This window comes from Triticum urartu, chromosome 2A (genome assembly GCF_056163025.1).
Source record: "Triticum urartu cultivar PI428250 chromosome 2A, HENAU_Tu73, whole genome shotgun sequence".
NCBI classification, from domain to species: Eukaryota; Viridiplantae; Streptophyta; class Magnoliopsida; order Poales; family Poaceae; genus Triticum; species Triticum urartu.
The window spans coordinates 434,884,422-434,901,044 of NC_141874.1; the positions used below are offsets into that span (position 1 = coordinate 434,884,422).

The following is a 16,623-nucleotide window of genomic DNA, read 5'->3' on the forward strand; positions in this document are numbered from 1 at the left end:
TAGTTGATCAGTAGTGGAGCCCAGTTGGGGTAGATCGGGGATCTGTGTAGCATTTGGGGTAGTCTTCTTTTATTTTGGCTCCGTAGTCAGGCCTTGATTGTATTTGGATGATGTAATGCTTTATTCTTGTATTTGTGTGAAGTGGCGATTGTAAGCCAACTATGTATCTCTTTCCCTTATGTATTACATGGGTTGTGTGAAGATTACCTCACTTGCGACATTGCTTTCAATGCGATTATGCCTCTAAGTCGTGCTTCGACACGTGGGAGATATAGCCGCATCGAGGGCGTTACAAGTTGGTAATCAGAGCCTTCCCCGACCTTAGGAGCCCCCTGCTTGATCGAATTAGCGGACGAGTTGAGTCTAGAAAAAAAATGTTTTTAGTCATTTAGGAATTATATATCGGAGAGTTTAGGAATTCTTTTTACTCCCCAGTCCCTTCATCGCTCTGGTAAGGCATCCTGACGTAGAGTTTTGACTCTTCTCTTCTCAAATTTCACTAAATTTTTTTAGGATCACGCGGGTATCTTGGAATCGTTCCGATCGATTTGTGACGAGAACATTGTTCTTGGTGCCTCCTGTCATTTAGTGGTTGTGGCAGTGTCCCGGGGAGTTGAGCTCCGAGGTGTTGTCGTCACAATTTTATCGTTGCAGTTCTGGAATACCTGAGATTAGTTTCGCCGACATCGAAAATCTCTTTTATGCAGTTTGTTGGTGAGATAACCTCGACGCCACCCAGTACTGGGGCGGGAGTTCGGGAGTATTGCCATAACTCGTATAACAGATGCTTTTCGAAGGTTGAGGTAGATGATTTCCGAAGGTTTCTTGGTTATGTGTTGAAGGATGGATACAGCTGGATGTAGGATTTGCTAGTTTTGGGTGAGATATTATGCTTCCCTTGTATCCCCAACACCTGATTGCATAACCGGAAAGTTTCGGGAGTTTATAAGTGGGAAGTCAAGTAGCTCTTAGGACATCTTTCCGTCAGATGTATGATATGAAATTGGGGTTCGACGTCTAGTGGTCCGCCTATTCACGGTTGGTTTTACAGTGGTCTCGTTGTGTCTTAAAGAGTCCTTGGCTATGCCGACTCGGGGACGCTTCGTATGTCATGTGCACTGCCTTGTACATGATGGTGCTGTATGATCGAGCCCGTGTAGGCCCCACCACGAAAACTTCGGACGAAATCTCTATCATATGTTTGTTCCGGCTTATTCTGCAAGCCAATCCTTTTGTTTTGTCTTGAGTTGTGGTATTCGAGTTGCTTCAATGTCAAATGTTGATTCCATACCTTTCCTAAATGGTGTTCTCATATTCCTATGGGAATACTAATCCTTCATGATAATCGAGATTGTCATGCCAATTTCTTTTCACCGGCGTGTTTCTCTTCAAGTGGATCCGATCATTTCAACAACCGCAAGATCAAGTATCAGTTCTTCTCAATGGTGTTTGTTCCATCCGTCTGCAAGTTGCCTTTGTTTTCCCGCCCACCCACCCTTTTTCTTCAAGGAATCCGATGTTTTAATCAAGTATCCTTTATATTCTTGTGAAGTCTCTCTTCTTTCTTTTCTTTCAATATTCTTATCCGGTGATTATCAGGAAGATTCTAACGGAGCTTCAAATTCGTCACTCATTCTCTTCTTCGGTGGATTCAAGTCAAGCTTTGTTGATCATACCCCTTTTTACTCGTTTCAAATGTTTTTCTTGCTGGTGCACCTCTCTATCATCCATTTCTAGCTAATCATTTGTTCCGGAGTGCTCAGATATCTCGAAGATTCATGTTTCCACTCTGCTTTCGTTCAAGATCTTTCGAGGATGTTATCTCATTCAAGCCTTTTATATCAACCGGTGCAATCCCTTTTCAAAATCGTTCTACGGTGTATCTTTTCAGTGGGCCCTAACCCACAGGTCTTTTCCCAGGATCTTACCTGACTCTTCTTATTTGTCCAGAGCTTCTCAAATTCTTTTCTAAAGTTTGACGTAAGAATGAAGTATCATCAGTCAAATGTCTTTCTCCAAAATCTTTCAATTTTTTTCACCATTGGTTCAACCTTTCTAATTTTTTATTTCGGTGTGCCTCAACAGTCCATGGTGGTCTTTATCATCGTCATTCTCTGCAGTTGAAGACCGAAGAAGAGTTTCTTTTAAATCATGCTCCATTCTCTGCCATCCTCTCATAATTGTTTTTGATTGTGGGAATTCTTTTCACCTATCCGGAGCAATTCAAGATTCTGTTCAGTTTGTTCATACGGAGTCCATCATCTCAGATTTATTCATTCTCAGCTTTCAGCTCTCTTTCTCAAAATCTTACCGGTGCATCATTCAAGTTTTCTCTAATCAGCTCGTGATCTCTTCGTTCTCATGGATCTAAATTCCCTCAAGCACCTTCGTGCGTTTGATAATTCTTCCCAGTGTTTCTTTATATTTTTCATTGTTCATTTTCAATCCTTACGGTGGTTCGTGCAAGATTCCTCTTCTTTCGTTATCATATCAATTCATTCATTGTTTCCATTCCACCGGTGGTTCCATCAATACCTTCTCAAGTTGGCGCTATATCTCTCTTAATCTTTTCTAAGAGAATAAGTAGTATGCCAAATCCATTTGCTCGTCATCAATTTAATTTGTGAAGGTTAAGCATAATGTAATTTTTATTCTTGTTTTCATCGAGTAAATTTAATTCCTTATTCCGGAGGTTCATCTTATCTCACTCTCAGTTCAAGATGCTTCATCTTTCTTTTCCGGAGTTCCTAGATTTTCCGCATTATCTCGTCGCGAAGCTCCTTCTAAATCTTTACAAGGTTTCACCTTGAGTTTTCAACTTCTCCTTCCTTTCGTTATCCTTTTGTTTACCGAAGTTCTTCTTGAAGGTTCTACATGATGGTCCATCAAGGATCTAATTCCTTCTCGAAGTGTTCATCAAAATTCTTTTCAGAGGAACTCAAGTATTTCTTCATCTTGCAATCCGGAGTGCATTTCTGTCTACCGTATCATTGGAGGTGGTTTTACGTCATTCTTGATAATTTGAGTTCATGCTTCATGATTCACACATTGTTTAGAATGAGGTATTTTAAATCCATCAATCTCTTCATTGGAGTTATCTTGGGTTATATTTCACCTAAAACCTTCCCTAAGGATTGTTGCTATTTATGGTGCTTATAAAGGACCCAAGTTCTTCTTTATCCTCCCGGTGAAATATGTTCTCGTCTCCTTGGTCATACCAATCCAATTATTTTTCCCGTGAGTGGTAGGTTGTCACCTCATAATTTGAGATGTATCCCATAAGACCATATCAAGCTTATTCTTTTTGTTATTGGTTTTCCAACAACTCCGTTCGACCCTTCTCCTAAAGATGCCTCTTCAAGCTCTTTTGTGGCAGAAGTTGGCATTTTCTTCTCAATCCTCCTATGGCAATTATCTATCTTCTATTCTTCCGTTCCGGAGGCATTGTGATGTTGCTCTTTTTCTGTCATCATCTCGAATCATGAAGATCATGATCTTTTCAGGCTTATCCTATTTAACCGGAGTGTTTTCAACTTTGTTCATCTCCGTTGTATTCTTTTCTCGAAATGGCTTAACCTTTTTCAAGGTCCTTTGGTTTCACTCGTTTGTCAAAGAAGCAACTTAGTTTTACCTCCTCTCTTCCTCTTCCTCCTCCGTTTTCCCTCCGGTGCCATTCTAGATCTCGGGACGAGATCCTCTCGTAGTGGTGGAGTGTTGTGACGCCCCGAGACCGATGTGCCAGGTGTCCTCCAGTTATTCGATGTCCTTGCCATGTCATTCGCTTGCGTGTTGCATCTTTGTCATGTCATCATGTGCATTGCATCATCATGTTTTCAAAACTTGTATTCGTTCGGGTTCCCCCAGTCCGTCTGTTGTCCGTTCTGAGCCCAGACACACTTGCATGCGCCCGCGACATGTCCGAAATAGTATTTTATAAGTGGTCGGAAAATGTTCTCAGAATGGGATGAGAGTTGGCGTGCGGTCTTGTTATAGTGTAGGTAGACCGCCTGCCAAGTTTCATCGCAATCGGAGTTCGTTTTGACGCCCCAATGATTAACTACAGCGGCAGTATAGCCGGTCTAACGTCGGACGTTTTCGGTCTCCGGAAACAGTCACTGGGCCTCTCCTCTTCTCTCTTCTCAGCCCTTTGCCTTCTGCACTACCTCTCACCGCTAGGCCCTACCTAACCTCTCTCGTCAGCCTGCGACCCTCCTCGCGCGCGTGTCCGAAAAGTTGTCCCGAACCCGACCCGGACAGTCGTTACCGTTGTGTCCGGATCATCCCCAAACATCTACAAAATGTCTCCTTTTTCTTATTTGGGCGCCCTAGCCTATTTTTCCTGACCGTCCGATTACGATCGGAGGGACGGTTTAGCCCCTATCCAAAATTCCCCTGCTATATATATAGTCCATCCCATACCTAATTTGGAAAACCCTAGAAATCCTCCTCCTGTCCCGTCGCTGCGCCGCCACCCAGTTCTCCCATCGGGATCCACTCCAAACCAACCACTGCACCCCTCGCTCCCCTCTCTATTCACCAACTCCTCCCAATCCAGATCCGCACCAAATCGCCGTTGCCACCAGCCACTGGACCGATCCCCTCGGCCTCCTCTCCTTCCCTGGCGCCTCCTACTCCTTACCTTGCTCTTCCAGCAAGTCAGCGCCTGCTCCCGTCGCCGGCGACCGCTTCACCAGGACCCTGCACCTGCAGCCTTGCGCACAAGCTCCTCTGCTTCCTCACGCGCCACAGCAAGAAGCAGCACCATCGGGGCCCTTGCATCGTCGAGCACCACCAGGACCAGCCCCGGTGCCACTCCGGCCGCCCGAGCACCTCGTGCTTCTCCTCGTCGCCCTCAACCCCGCCTCGACTCGCCTGAGACCCTGTCCGCCCGAGCAAGGCTCGATCCATCGCTTCAGCGCGCCCGTCGACCACCGCTGCTACTAGGCCGGAGCTCTGTCGCCCTTCTCGTCCTCCTTCCCCGCGTTTTCTTCTCTCTCGCTCGCTCTCATATCACTCCCTCTGTCTTGGGTCGTCAACAGGAGGAGTCCCGCCGCCAGCGACCTCCCTGCTACCGGAGCCCCACGACCCCGCCTCAAGACGTGTCCTCGCTAGACCCCGCGAGTGCCGCCGCACCTTGACGCCAGCTCGTCTCTACGGCTGGATCCTGCGCCGTCCCGGCCCTGCACCGCCCTTGCCTGTTCCCGCGGCGCCCTGAACCCGTCGCTGCCTTTTCTCTTTCAGAACGACGACCAGCGCCAGCGACCGCTCAACCACGTTGACTCGATCGAGTCAACCGCCAGATCCACTGCGCCTGGACCCGGCCTCGTCGCGATTCCAGGCCCAGTGGCCCGCCTCTCCCCGGCCTCGTTCTGCCCCGCATCTTCAGTGCCCTGGCCCAACTCCGCCCGAGCGAGCCGGCCTACCCCCTCCCCCTCAAACGGGCTGAAGCCCATGGGTGAGGCCACCCACAGCGCCCCTCCTTTTGTCTTATTTCTACTATTGGGCCAGCCTGCAGTTTCGGCCCGATAGCATTTTTTTCCCTGACCTGCGAATTTCCTAATTACCAGTGCACTGCATATTTACAAATTGAACTCTATACTTCATGCATATTATAACTCTCAAACCATGCATCATATGTAAAAACTTAATATATGAAAGTTGCTTAGAATTTTGTGTAGGATAATAATATCCAACTTTCTTGCATGTTCGAAATGATTAAAATGATGTTTGTTTAAATTTGCTCCTATGTCATGCTAAAATGCTTTAATTCATAACTAAATAACCGTAGCTCGGTTTTAAATAAACTTTATATGTAAATCGGGTAGAAAAATGCCTAATTTAACATGGGGGCGTCACTTTACATGTTTAACAACTCTAAAATTGTGTTTAGGGCAGATCAGTACCAAACCTAAAATATGCACATGAGGATTTTCCGGACTTGTTGTTTTGTTGTTCCGGCCTCATTTAAACTTGCCTAGATAGGTAGTTTCATTATGCTTCACCTCTTGCCATGTTAACAACATTTAATCTTGTTGGGTACATAAGCGAGATCGAATTAAATAACTTGAATGTGGTGTTTCGTCAATATGCAACTCGTTGCATATTGAGCTCCACTTAATTTGTAGGATTGCTTGTGCACTTTGCCATGCCATGCCTCATTAAACCGGACATGCATCATACTTGATTGTGCATCATGCCATGATTATGTGTTGGCTGTTTACTATGTTGTTTGCTTCTTTCCGGTGTTGCTCCTTCGGGTTAGTTCCGTTAACGTCGCGTTTGTGAGGACCCGTTCGACTACGTCCGTTTGTCTTCTTCATGGACTCGTTCTTCTTCCTTGCGGGATTTCAGGCAAGATGACCATACCCTCGAAATCACTTCTATCTTTGCTTGCCAGTTTCTCGCTCTTTTGCTATGCCTATGCTGCGATACCTACCACTTGCTTATCATGCCTCCTATATTGTTGAACCAAGCCTCTAACCCACCTTGTCCTAGCAAACCGTTGTTTGGCTATGTTACCGCTTTGCTCAGCCCCTCTTATAGCGTTGTTAGTTGCAGGGGAAGATTGAAGTTTGTTCCTTGTTGGAACATGGAGATGTTGTTCCTTGTTGGAACATGTTTACTTGTTGGGATATCACAATATATCTTATTTAATTAATGCATCTATATACTTGGTAAAGGGTGGAAGGCTCGGCCTTATGCCTGGTGTTTTGTTCCACTCTTGCCGCCCTAGTTTCCGTCATATCGGTGTTATGTTCCCGGATTTTGCGTTCCTTACGCGGTTGGGCTATAATGGGAACCCCTTGACAGTTCGCCTTGAATAAAACTCTTCCAGCAATGCCCAACATTGGTTTTACCATTCGCCACCTAGCCTTTTCTTTCCCTTGGGTTCTGCAGACTCAAGGGTCATCATTATTTTACCCCCCCGGGCCAGTGCTCCTCTGAGTGTTGGTCCAAACTGTCAGCTGCCAGTGGCCACCAGGGGCAACTCTGGGCTGGCCTACCCGTACCTAGGACAATCTGAGTGTGCCCTGAGAAAGAGATATGTGCAGCTCCTATCGGGATTTGTCGGCACATTCAGGCGGTGTTGCTGGTTTAGTTTTACCTTGTCGAAATGTCTTGTAACCGGGATTCCGAGTCTGATCGGGTCTTCCCGCTAGAAGGAATATCCTTCGTTGACCGTGAGAGCTTGTGATGGGCTAAGTTGGGACACCCCTGCAGGGATTTGAACTTTCGAAAGCCGTGCCCGCGGTTATGGGCAGATGGGAATTTGTTAACGTCCGGTTGTAGAAAACCTGAAGTTGACCTTAATTTAAAATACGTCAACCGCGTGTGTAACCGTGATGGTCTCTTTCCGGCGGAGTCCGGGAAGTGAACACGATGTTGGAGTAATGCTTGCCGCAGGTTGTTCTTTAGTTATTCGTTCGCGCTTTGCCTTCTCTTCTCGCTCTCTTTTGCGAACAGGTTAGCCACCATATAAGCTAGTCGCTTGCTGTAGCTCCACATATTACCTTGCCTTACCTATAAACTTAAATAGTCTTGATCGCGAGGGTGTGAGATTGCTGAGTCCCCGTGACTCACAGATACTTTCAAAACCAGCTTGCAGGTGCCGATGAGTCCATGCAGATGACGCAACCAAGCTCAGGAGGAGCTCAATGAAGATCTTGTCCTTTGTGTTGTTTCGTTCTAGTTGATCAGTAGTGGAGCCCAGTTGGGGTCGATCGGGGATCTGTGTAGCATTTGGGATAGTCTTCTTTTATTTTGGCTCCGTAGTCGGGCCTTGATTGTATCTGGATGATGTAATGCTTTATTCTTGTATTTGTGTGAAGTGGTGATTGTAAGCCAACTATGTATCTCTTTCCCTTATGTATTACATGGGTTGTGTGAAGATTACCTCACTTGCGACATTGCTTTCAATGCGGTTATGCCTCTAAGTCGTGCTTCGACACGTGGGAGATATAGCCGCATCGAGGGCGTTACAACTAGGCAAACCATAGTCAAGTATTCAATGAAGTGAAAGCGCAATGACTAATAGCAGCTAGGCAGTAAGGATCAGGTAGGAAGATATTGTGAATCCAATCAGAACAAGTAATCACTTAGTGAAGCCAAATGGTGATGCAATCGTACAATGACTTCACAAGGACCAACAATAAGTAAAGGGAAGGGAAGGATGAAACTAGCGACTCGTTGAAGACAATGATTTGTTGGACCAGTTCCAGTTGCTGTGACAACTGTACGTCTGGTTAGGGAGGCTGAGATTCAACTCAGAAGACCTCGTCTTCACCTTATTCCCCTTGAGCTAAGGACACCCAGTCCTCGCCCAATCACTCTGGTAAGTCTTCAAGGTAGACTTCCAAACCTTCACAGACTTTGTTCACCGGCGATCCACAATGACTCTTGGATGCTCAGAACACGACGCCTAACCGGATGGAGGATTCACAGTCCTCAAGTGTAATAAGTCTTCAGATCACACAGACAGGAAGACTTAAGTGATGCCTAACACTCTTTGGCTCTGGGTGGTTAGGGCTTTATCCTCGCAAGGAATTCTCTCTCAAAGGCTTCGAGGTGGGTTGCTCTCAAATGACAAAAGCCGTACTCTAACTCTGAGCAGCCAACCGTTTATGGTTGTAGGGGGTGGGCTATTTATAGCCACTAGGCAACCCGACCTGATTTATCCAAAATGACCCTCGGTCACTAAGGAACTGACACGTGTTCCAACGGTCAGATTTCAAACACACACGACAACTTTACTAGGGCTACAAGCAAAGCTGACTTATCCAACTCTAGACAAGATTTGCTCTCATAGTCTTCACTCGAAGACATAGGATTTTGGTTAAGCATCACTTCAGTCATTCTGACTGGTTCTCTTGGACCCCACTTAACAGTACGGTGGTTCCTTTGACTCAACAAAAAGGAAAAAGAACGATGAAAGAACTAAGTCTTCACGCTCCATAGTCTTCATGCGATGTCTTCCCTTGTCATAGTCTTCAATGTGAATGTCTTCACATACCACCTTTGACTTCAATGTCTTCATTCATTTTTAGGGGTCATCTCTGGTAGGAAAACCGAATCAATGAGGGACTTCTACCTGTGTTATCCTGCAATTCTCACAAACACATTAGTCCCTCAACTAGGTTTGTCGTTAATTCTCCAAAACCAACTAGGGGTGGCACTAGATGCACTTTCAGTAATTATTCCTCATAGAGGATTGCGCCAGGGAGACCCCCTCTCACCTTACTTATTTTTGTTGTGTGCGGAGGGTTTCTCAGCAGTGCTAAATGAAGCTGAAAGAAATGGGAGTATGAGAGGGATTAAATTATGCAGGGAGGCACCAAGTGTGGGTCATTTACTCTTTGCAGATGACTCATTATTGCTCATTGAAGTAAATGTAGAGAATGCTCAGGTTCTCAATGACATATTGCACAAATATGAAGCTTTCTCAGGACAGGTGGTAAACAAAGATAAATCAGCCATCCTATTTAGTAAGAATACAAGTAGAGAGGAGAAAAGAGAAATAATGGAAATCATGAACATATCAACAGAAGGGATAAAAGGAAGATATCTTGGATTGGCACCTTACATTGGAAAGGCAAAATCAAGTGCTTTCCAGTATATAAAGGAAAAAGTGTGAAAGAGAATCCAAGGTTGGAAAGAGAAGTTATTATCAAAAGCGGGAAAAGAGATCTTAATCAAGGCAGTAGCACAGGCAATCCCAGTATATACAATGGCTTGTTTCGACCTAACCAAGCCCTTATGTGATGACCTTAGTCCCATAATATGCAGATTTCGGTGGAGCCATATGGATAAGGTCAATAAAATCCACTGGACAAGTTGGGAGAAACTATCTAAACCAAAGAGAGTGGGAGGTTTGGGATTCAGAGACCTGCACTCTTTTAATATGGCCATGCTTGCAAGACAGGGATGGCGGCTACTGCAAAACCCTTCCTCTCTTTGTGCACGAGCACTTGAAGCGAAATATCATCTCGGCCGCAGCATAATTGAAACAACACCAAAGAATGGGATGTCTTATGCATGACGCAGTATTTTGAAAGGTGTACAACTCCTAAATAAAGGCATAATTTGGCGAGTTGGAGATGGAAGAAATATTAATATTTGGAAAGACCCCTGGCTTCCAAGAGGCATCACCAGAAGAGTTATCACACTGCAAGGACGAAATTTAGTCACAAGGGTGGCGGAACTTATTGATCCAATAACTAATGGTTGGGACAAAGACCTAGTGTGCCAAACTTTCAATGCAGAAGATGCTAAGATAATCCTACAAATCCCCTGAGCATACAAAGGACTGTGTGGCTTGGCACTTTGACAAGAAAGGGATTTTTCTGTGAAGTTGGCATACAAAGTAGCAGTAGATTGGGAAGAAAGGGAATCAAGATATGGCCAACCACATCTAGCTCTGCAAGCAGAGGAGAAACAACTAATTTTGAATGGAAGAAAATATGGGCCTTACCTCTACCGAATAAAATTTTGCACTTCCTATGACGTATGGCAAAATACAGCTTACCTTTAAGAATGAAATTGAGGAATAGAGGTATGAAAGTGGATATTAGATGTCTAGTTTGTAACAGATATGATGAGGATGGGGGCCACTGCTTTCTGAAATGCAAGAAAGTGAGGAAGCTTTTCTAGCTAGCCAAAATGAAAGAAACTAGACAGAAACTTTTAAAAAGCAGTGACCCAATAAGTATGTTTGATGAGATATTTCGCCTGACCGTGGAAGATCGCATGAAGGTGTGTATTCTGTTCTCGGTGTGGTGGCATGAGAGAAATAATGCCAATGCCGGAGATCAGATGAAATCTCTAAATGATATAAATGCTTCTATTAACTACCATGTTCTTGAATACAGGAACTTTAAGAAGCAGAGCAGCAGCCAGAAACAAGATTCTATCATCTGTTGGTCTCCTCCCGCAAGTGGGATCCTAAAAAAAAATACTGATGGTGCCTTTCATGAATCATCTTTGTCTGGTGGATGGGGTTTTACTGTCAGAAATGATAGTGGTGTGCTTATGGCAGCAGGAGCAGGAAATCTGGAACATGTATCCAATGCTCTCCATGTCGAAGCCCTGGCCATGTTATATGCAATCAGCACTACTACACAAATGGAATGTAATCGTGTGATATTTGAAACAGACTCCATGATGTTGAAGCATGCGATCTTAAACGAGGAGTATGGCTTGTCGACTTTAGGTGCTGTGTTTCAGAAAATAAAAGTTGAATGTGGCTTTTGATGATGTAAATGTTAATGTTTGTTCAGGATCTTGTAATGTAGCAGCTCACGGCCCTAGCAGCACATGATGTAAGATTAGAAGATGGTGAATATGAAACTTGGCTAGGCTATTTCCCTTGAGTTCTGTTGTAAACTCTGTAGCCGGCGATTCGGCCAGTCTAAATTTGTAATGGAATACAAGGTTGTTCCTTAAAAAAAAACTCAGTCACAGAAAACCTCCCCAAATTCAAGGGTTTACACATAAACCGCACACCGCCGCCGCCGCCGCCCAGACTCTCGTCTCCCGGTCGCGATGATGGTTCCACTCGATCCATGCAACAAGCCCACCTCGCAGCGCCGCATCACGGAGGGCGACACCGTCGTGGTGTACGAACGGCACGACTCGATGCGCGCAGTCACCGTCAGCGCCGCCGGCGTACTGCAGAACCGATTCGGCGTCTTCCGCCACGCCGACTGGCTCGGCCGCCACTTCGGATCCAAGGTATTCAGCAGCGGCGGTGTCGGGGGCAAGGGCGGTCGCAAGGCCGGCGGCGGGTTCGTCCACCTCCTCGCGCCCACCCCGGAGCTCTGGACCCTCGTGCTCAGCCACCGGACACAGATCCTCTACATTGCCGATATCAGCCTCGTGGTGGCATACCTCGAGCTCGTCCCTGGGTGCGTCGTGCTGGAGTCCGGGACGGGCAGCGGTTCGCTCACCACCTCGCTAGCCCGCGCCGTCGCGCCGCACGGGCGCGTGTACACGTTTGATTTCCACGACCAGAGGGCAGACTCGGCAAGGTAAGCAAACACCTGAGGGCTAATTAACATCTCAGAGGTGATTGTCTGCTTGCTTCACAAATCAAAGCTCAGGAGTCTCTACGAGATTCGATTTAGACTACTATGTGGAAACTAACAACCTTACCTGTGCAGCATAGTTTTTGGATCTGCTTTTACATTACAGAGCATGGGAACAATGCACAAGAAGGATGATTTTGATATTATTTCCTGCATGGGTTTTCTGAACTTGTTTTGCAGTATATAGAACTATTAGTTTGTAAATGAACAAGCTTAGATATGAGAACAGATACAGTCAGAAACAATCTATCAAACATCTGTGACATGGTATTGGATACAAACATACAATAGATTGGCCTGCAATTACAAATAAGATATACAAGATTTAAGAAAACCCATGCTTTGTTGCCTAAAAACTGTCCATGTCTTTGCAACATCTAGGGTTTTATCAAACTTTCAAGGGTGACCACTTAAACGGCACAAAGATATGACTTCAGTATCACTTCTTTTTCAAGCAGCACTTGCAACTCAGAGTACAGTGACATCAATTGAAGTACAATTGTATGATTTCATAGGGGGCAGCCCGGTGCACATAGCTCCCGCTTGTGCACGGTCCGGGGAAGGGTCCGACCACTTTGGGTCTATAGTACGCAGCCTTTCCCTACATTTCTGCAAGAGGCTGTTTCCAGGACTCGAACCCATTACCTCATGATTTCATAAATAATGCAAAATATATTTTACAAGAGCACAGAAGCCTCTGGCTAGCTACTACCTATCTTTGCGGTAATAGATAGTATTTGTGATCATTTAACATGTGAGCGCAGTAGCCTCATGGAGCATCTGGAAGGAGAGGAACCGGGGAGTATTCATGGCCCAAAAGATGTTCCACTGTGAGGTGGCGCATCTTGCTTTGGGAGATTTCTGTATGCATAGACCTAGCAGGTTCCTCTTGCGTGAGTAGTCCGCATGTGGTTTCTTGGTATCTTAGCTTTACCTTCAAAAAGCCCGGTGTAAATACCCCTAACAATTTCTTTTCTTCTATTTGAAAGGCAGTGCTCCTGCCGGTTACTCGGAAAAAAAATGTTGCTACAAGACTGAATGTTTTTGTCAGTCATGTGGTTTAATTGATATATGCTTTGTGCTATTGTGACTTGAGCTCCTTTGGTAAATAGGGAAGATTTTGAGAAGAATGGCCTAAGCAGCCTTATTACAGTTGCTGTTCGGGACATACAAGGACAAGGATTCCCAGATGAGTACTCTGGAGCTGCTGATGCTGTGTTCCTGGACTTACCCCAGCCTTGGCTGGCAATACCGTCAGCTGGTACAATGCTACGACAAGATGGTGTTCTATGCTCCTTTTCACCTTGCATTGAACAAGTACAGCGTGCTTGCGAAACTATGAGGTCTTGTTTCACAGGTTGGTATGTTGCCCTGAATTTGTTACTTACGCGAGAAACTTTATAATGTTCTGGTACGAGTTCACATGATTCACAGACTCGTATAGTTACTTCAGTTAGAAACTTTATAATGTTGATATGAGTTCACATGACTCACGGACTCGTATAACTTCTGTTGTTGCGGAAGTTGACACTGAATGGAGTTAGGCTGTACTTTTCCCAGCTGGTTCTTTTCCAATGATCTGCCTGAGACTGTCATTTCTCACAAGGGCGGGTCTGGCGCAGTGGTAGAGTCTCTCCACTTGTGTGTGGCCTGGAGATCCTGGGTTTGAACCAACCTCCTTGCAGAATTATTGTGCAAGGGGTAAGGCTGTCTAGAAATTCCCTTCCCCAGACCCACCTTGTGTGAGAGCGCCCTTGTGATGAACGCGCTTGATTGATTTGTAATATAGCTCAATTTTTGTATGCTTATTTCAGACGTACGATAACATACATAATTGTAAGTTCTTGTGCATTTGCAGTCCAAGCATACGGCTGTCTAGAAATTCCCTTTCCCAGACCCCACCTTGTGTGGTAGCTTTCAGCACTGGGCATGCCCCTGTGATGAACTCATGTCATTGATTATTTTCGTATGCTTATTTCAGAGATACAATAACATACATAAAATTGTAAGTTCTTGTGCATTTGCAGTCCAAGCATAAGCCTTAAGAGTGTTCAAAAATCTTGATGTGATCATCTAAAGTTGTGTGGTTTCTGAAGTCTATTGGAGACCTGCATACATAAAAATGCTCTGAATTAGTTATCAAAGCAGATTCATTGACTCGAGCATCATTTTAATCTCATTTCTACTGCTTTCATATAGTCTCTTTTGGAGGCACAGATTGCCACATCTCTATCATCTCCCATGTCACGCATATAGTTCTAATTTGTGTATGTGTTTTAATGGTTTCTTTAATGGACTCACCATGATTTTGTGCTCAAGAACATTAGATCTCTTGGAGTTCTTCATTTTGTTTCGAGATAAATGATCTAGAGTTGATTGAACCGTGAATGATAAAATGATCATAGTTTGCCCTGTTTAGGGGAAAATAAATAACTACAGAACTTACCTAAAAGTATGGTGATCTCTTATTCCTGAGTTACTCCGTTTCAAGAAGAGTGGTCGGGCGGAAAGTTTATTTTCATACTGTTGTGTTGTTGTGCAGATATTAGAACTTTTGAAATTCTTCTTCGCACCTATGAAGTACATGAAGGTGCTCTGAAGAGTGCAACCGTCAACGAAGCCTCTAGCGAGGGTTGTTCACTTCCTGGGAAGAAACGGAAAATTCGGTCAGCTGGAGAAGCCTTAGACAGTACTCAGACATCCTCTGTTATTGCTAGGCCTTGCAGCACAGCTAGAGGACACACTGGCTACTTGACATTTGCAAGGAAAAGTGTGCAAGGGAGCCAAACTGGGGCCGCTGAAGTTTGCCCCACATCTTAGACCAGTAAAAATGCACATTGGTGCCCGAATTTTTCCCATCCGAAGTATGCGCTGTTATTCCTTCATTCATAGTGCACACCGCTGCAGAATTTCTCTAACCTGTACTGAGTTGTAACCATTTGGGGACGTGGTAAAGAGAATATTATTGCCTTCATAAGGGAACAACAAAGTGTGGACGACGCAAGCAAAGTCGTGGCCAGTGGATCTACCTGATGAATTAGGATATGCTCGTAGCCAATGGGCCATGGTACCTTGAGATTGTTGTGAACGGCGTTGTAGTAACTATCGAACTTAAATGATTTATATATCTATCTTTGTCTTTGTGATCTCAACGTATATCTGTAACGTCATCTCTGTATGCAGGCCTTAACTTTTTTATGCTATATCTGTAACCAAATTTTGGCCATCTTTCATTTGGTTTGGTGTTGAGCTTGACATCGTGTTGTGCTTGATAGAACTATGCTACACACATTGTCGAGAAAACATCGTCCTGCTCTCTCGTCTCCTTCGTGGAGTTGCATCGAACTCCAATCGAGCTAGATGATTTCTAGTATGATTGATTATAGTAATCGCATGGAAATCGATACGTGCAAGATTCTTGTGACAGGTCAGGTTGCTTGAGAAGAAAAGCAAAGTAAAGCGGAAGCATTCGCTGAGAGATAAACCACGAAAGGGTAATTAATTTAGACTACGCCAAGCGGTGAACAAGTTGATGAAACAAGATATCCAGTGTGCTTGGGTTCTCGGGGACGACACCGTGACAAGGACACAGGGTTACAAGGAACTCCAGATGACCAGCAGAGAACTGATCGCATGGCCCTCAGGTTCAGGGGGAGAATATATACTGCTTGTCATGGTGGGTGCACGGCAGATGTCAAAGGATGGCTAAAGAGAGGAGGAGGCCCGAGGACACCGGTGGGCTCCAGAGGCGAGGTCGGCATAAGCGAGCGAGAGACGCAAGACATACCCAGGTCCGGGGCTCTCCGGAGAGATAACACTCCTAGTCCTGTCGAGTGTGGTTTATATGTGGATGTTACAAGCTTGCTCCTAGAGCTGTTTTGGGGAGGAAGGAAGACTGACAAGAGCATAGGCTGCTCCTTCCCCCGGTGTGTGTTCTATTGATCATGTGAGTGCGTGGTCTGTTGTATGCGTGCCCGTGTACATGAGGGCTCCTGGGGGGTTTTATAGGTCAACCCCCCAGGGTTACAATGGTAAAGTTACAGGACCGTGGGGCCGGGTTGTCAGCGTTCGGGAAGCCGGTGCTGGGACCCGATGGGTGCCGGGGCTCGCTAGGCTCTTCGGGCGTGGGCCCCGTGCGCCAGGAGTCACTGTTCTTCGTCTTGTCGATCGTCACGGAGTGGCCGGGTCGAGTCCGCTACAGTGGTGCACTGCCTGGTCGCCGTCTGCTGGCGTCAGCAGTGACGATGGGTGCGCTGTAGCCACGCCGGCCTTGGTCAGCGGGGTAGGTGGGGCACTGTTGCCACGCCTCTGTCGGTCAGAGGAGTTGGTGGGTTACTGTGGTCATGCTCATCCCTTTTATGGAGACTCGTCCCGTTGCACGCCTCGGATGGGACGGGAGTTGACCCGTGGCTGGGTTGAGGAACACGCCACGGGGGAGCTGGCTTGCTGGGGAAGTCTCGGTTCGCCGTGATTGGCCGGCTTGCGCCAGCCGTCATAGCCGGGTTGCCGTCTTGACCGGGTCGAAGGATTCGGCCGGGTTGGA

The 16,623-nt window shown here is 45.7% G+C and overlaps 1 protein-coding gene and 1 pseudogene across 1 annotated transcript; both read left to right on the plus strand.

Annotated features, from left to right (window-relative positions):
• The first annotated feature begins 9,517 nt into the window (after window positions 1-9,517).
• Window positions 9,518-11,416, plus strand: LOC147985373 (uncharacterized; annotated as a pseudogene).
• Window positions 11,417-11,434: 18 nt separating this feature from the next.
• LOC125537851 (S-adenosyl-L-methionine-dependent methyltransferases superfamily protein) lies at window positions 11,435-15,313 on the plus strand. The gene is made up of 3 exons (XM_048701169.2): window positions 11,435-12,023; window positions 13,193-13,437; window positions 14,623-15,313. The coding sequence occupies exons 1-3, from the start codon at window positions 11,539-11,541 to the stop codon at window positions 14,898-14,900; spliced, it is 1,008 nt and encodes a 335-aa protein (XP_048557126.1). The 5' UTR covers window positions 11,435-11,538; the 3' UTR covers window positions 14,901-15,313.
• The last annotated feature ends 1,310 nt before the right edge of the window (window positions 15,314-16,623 follow it).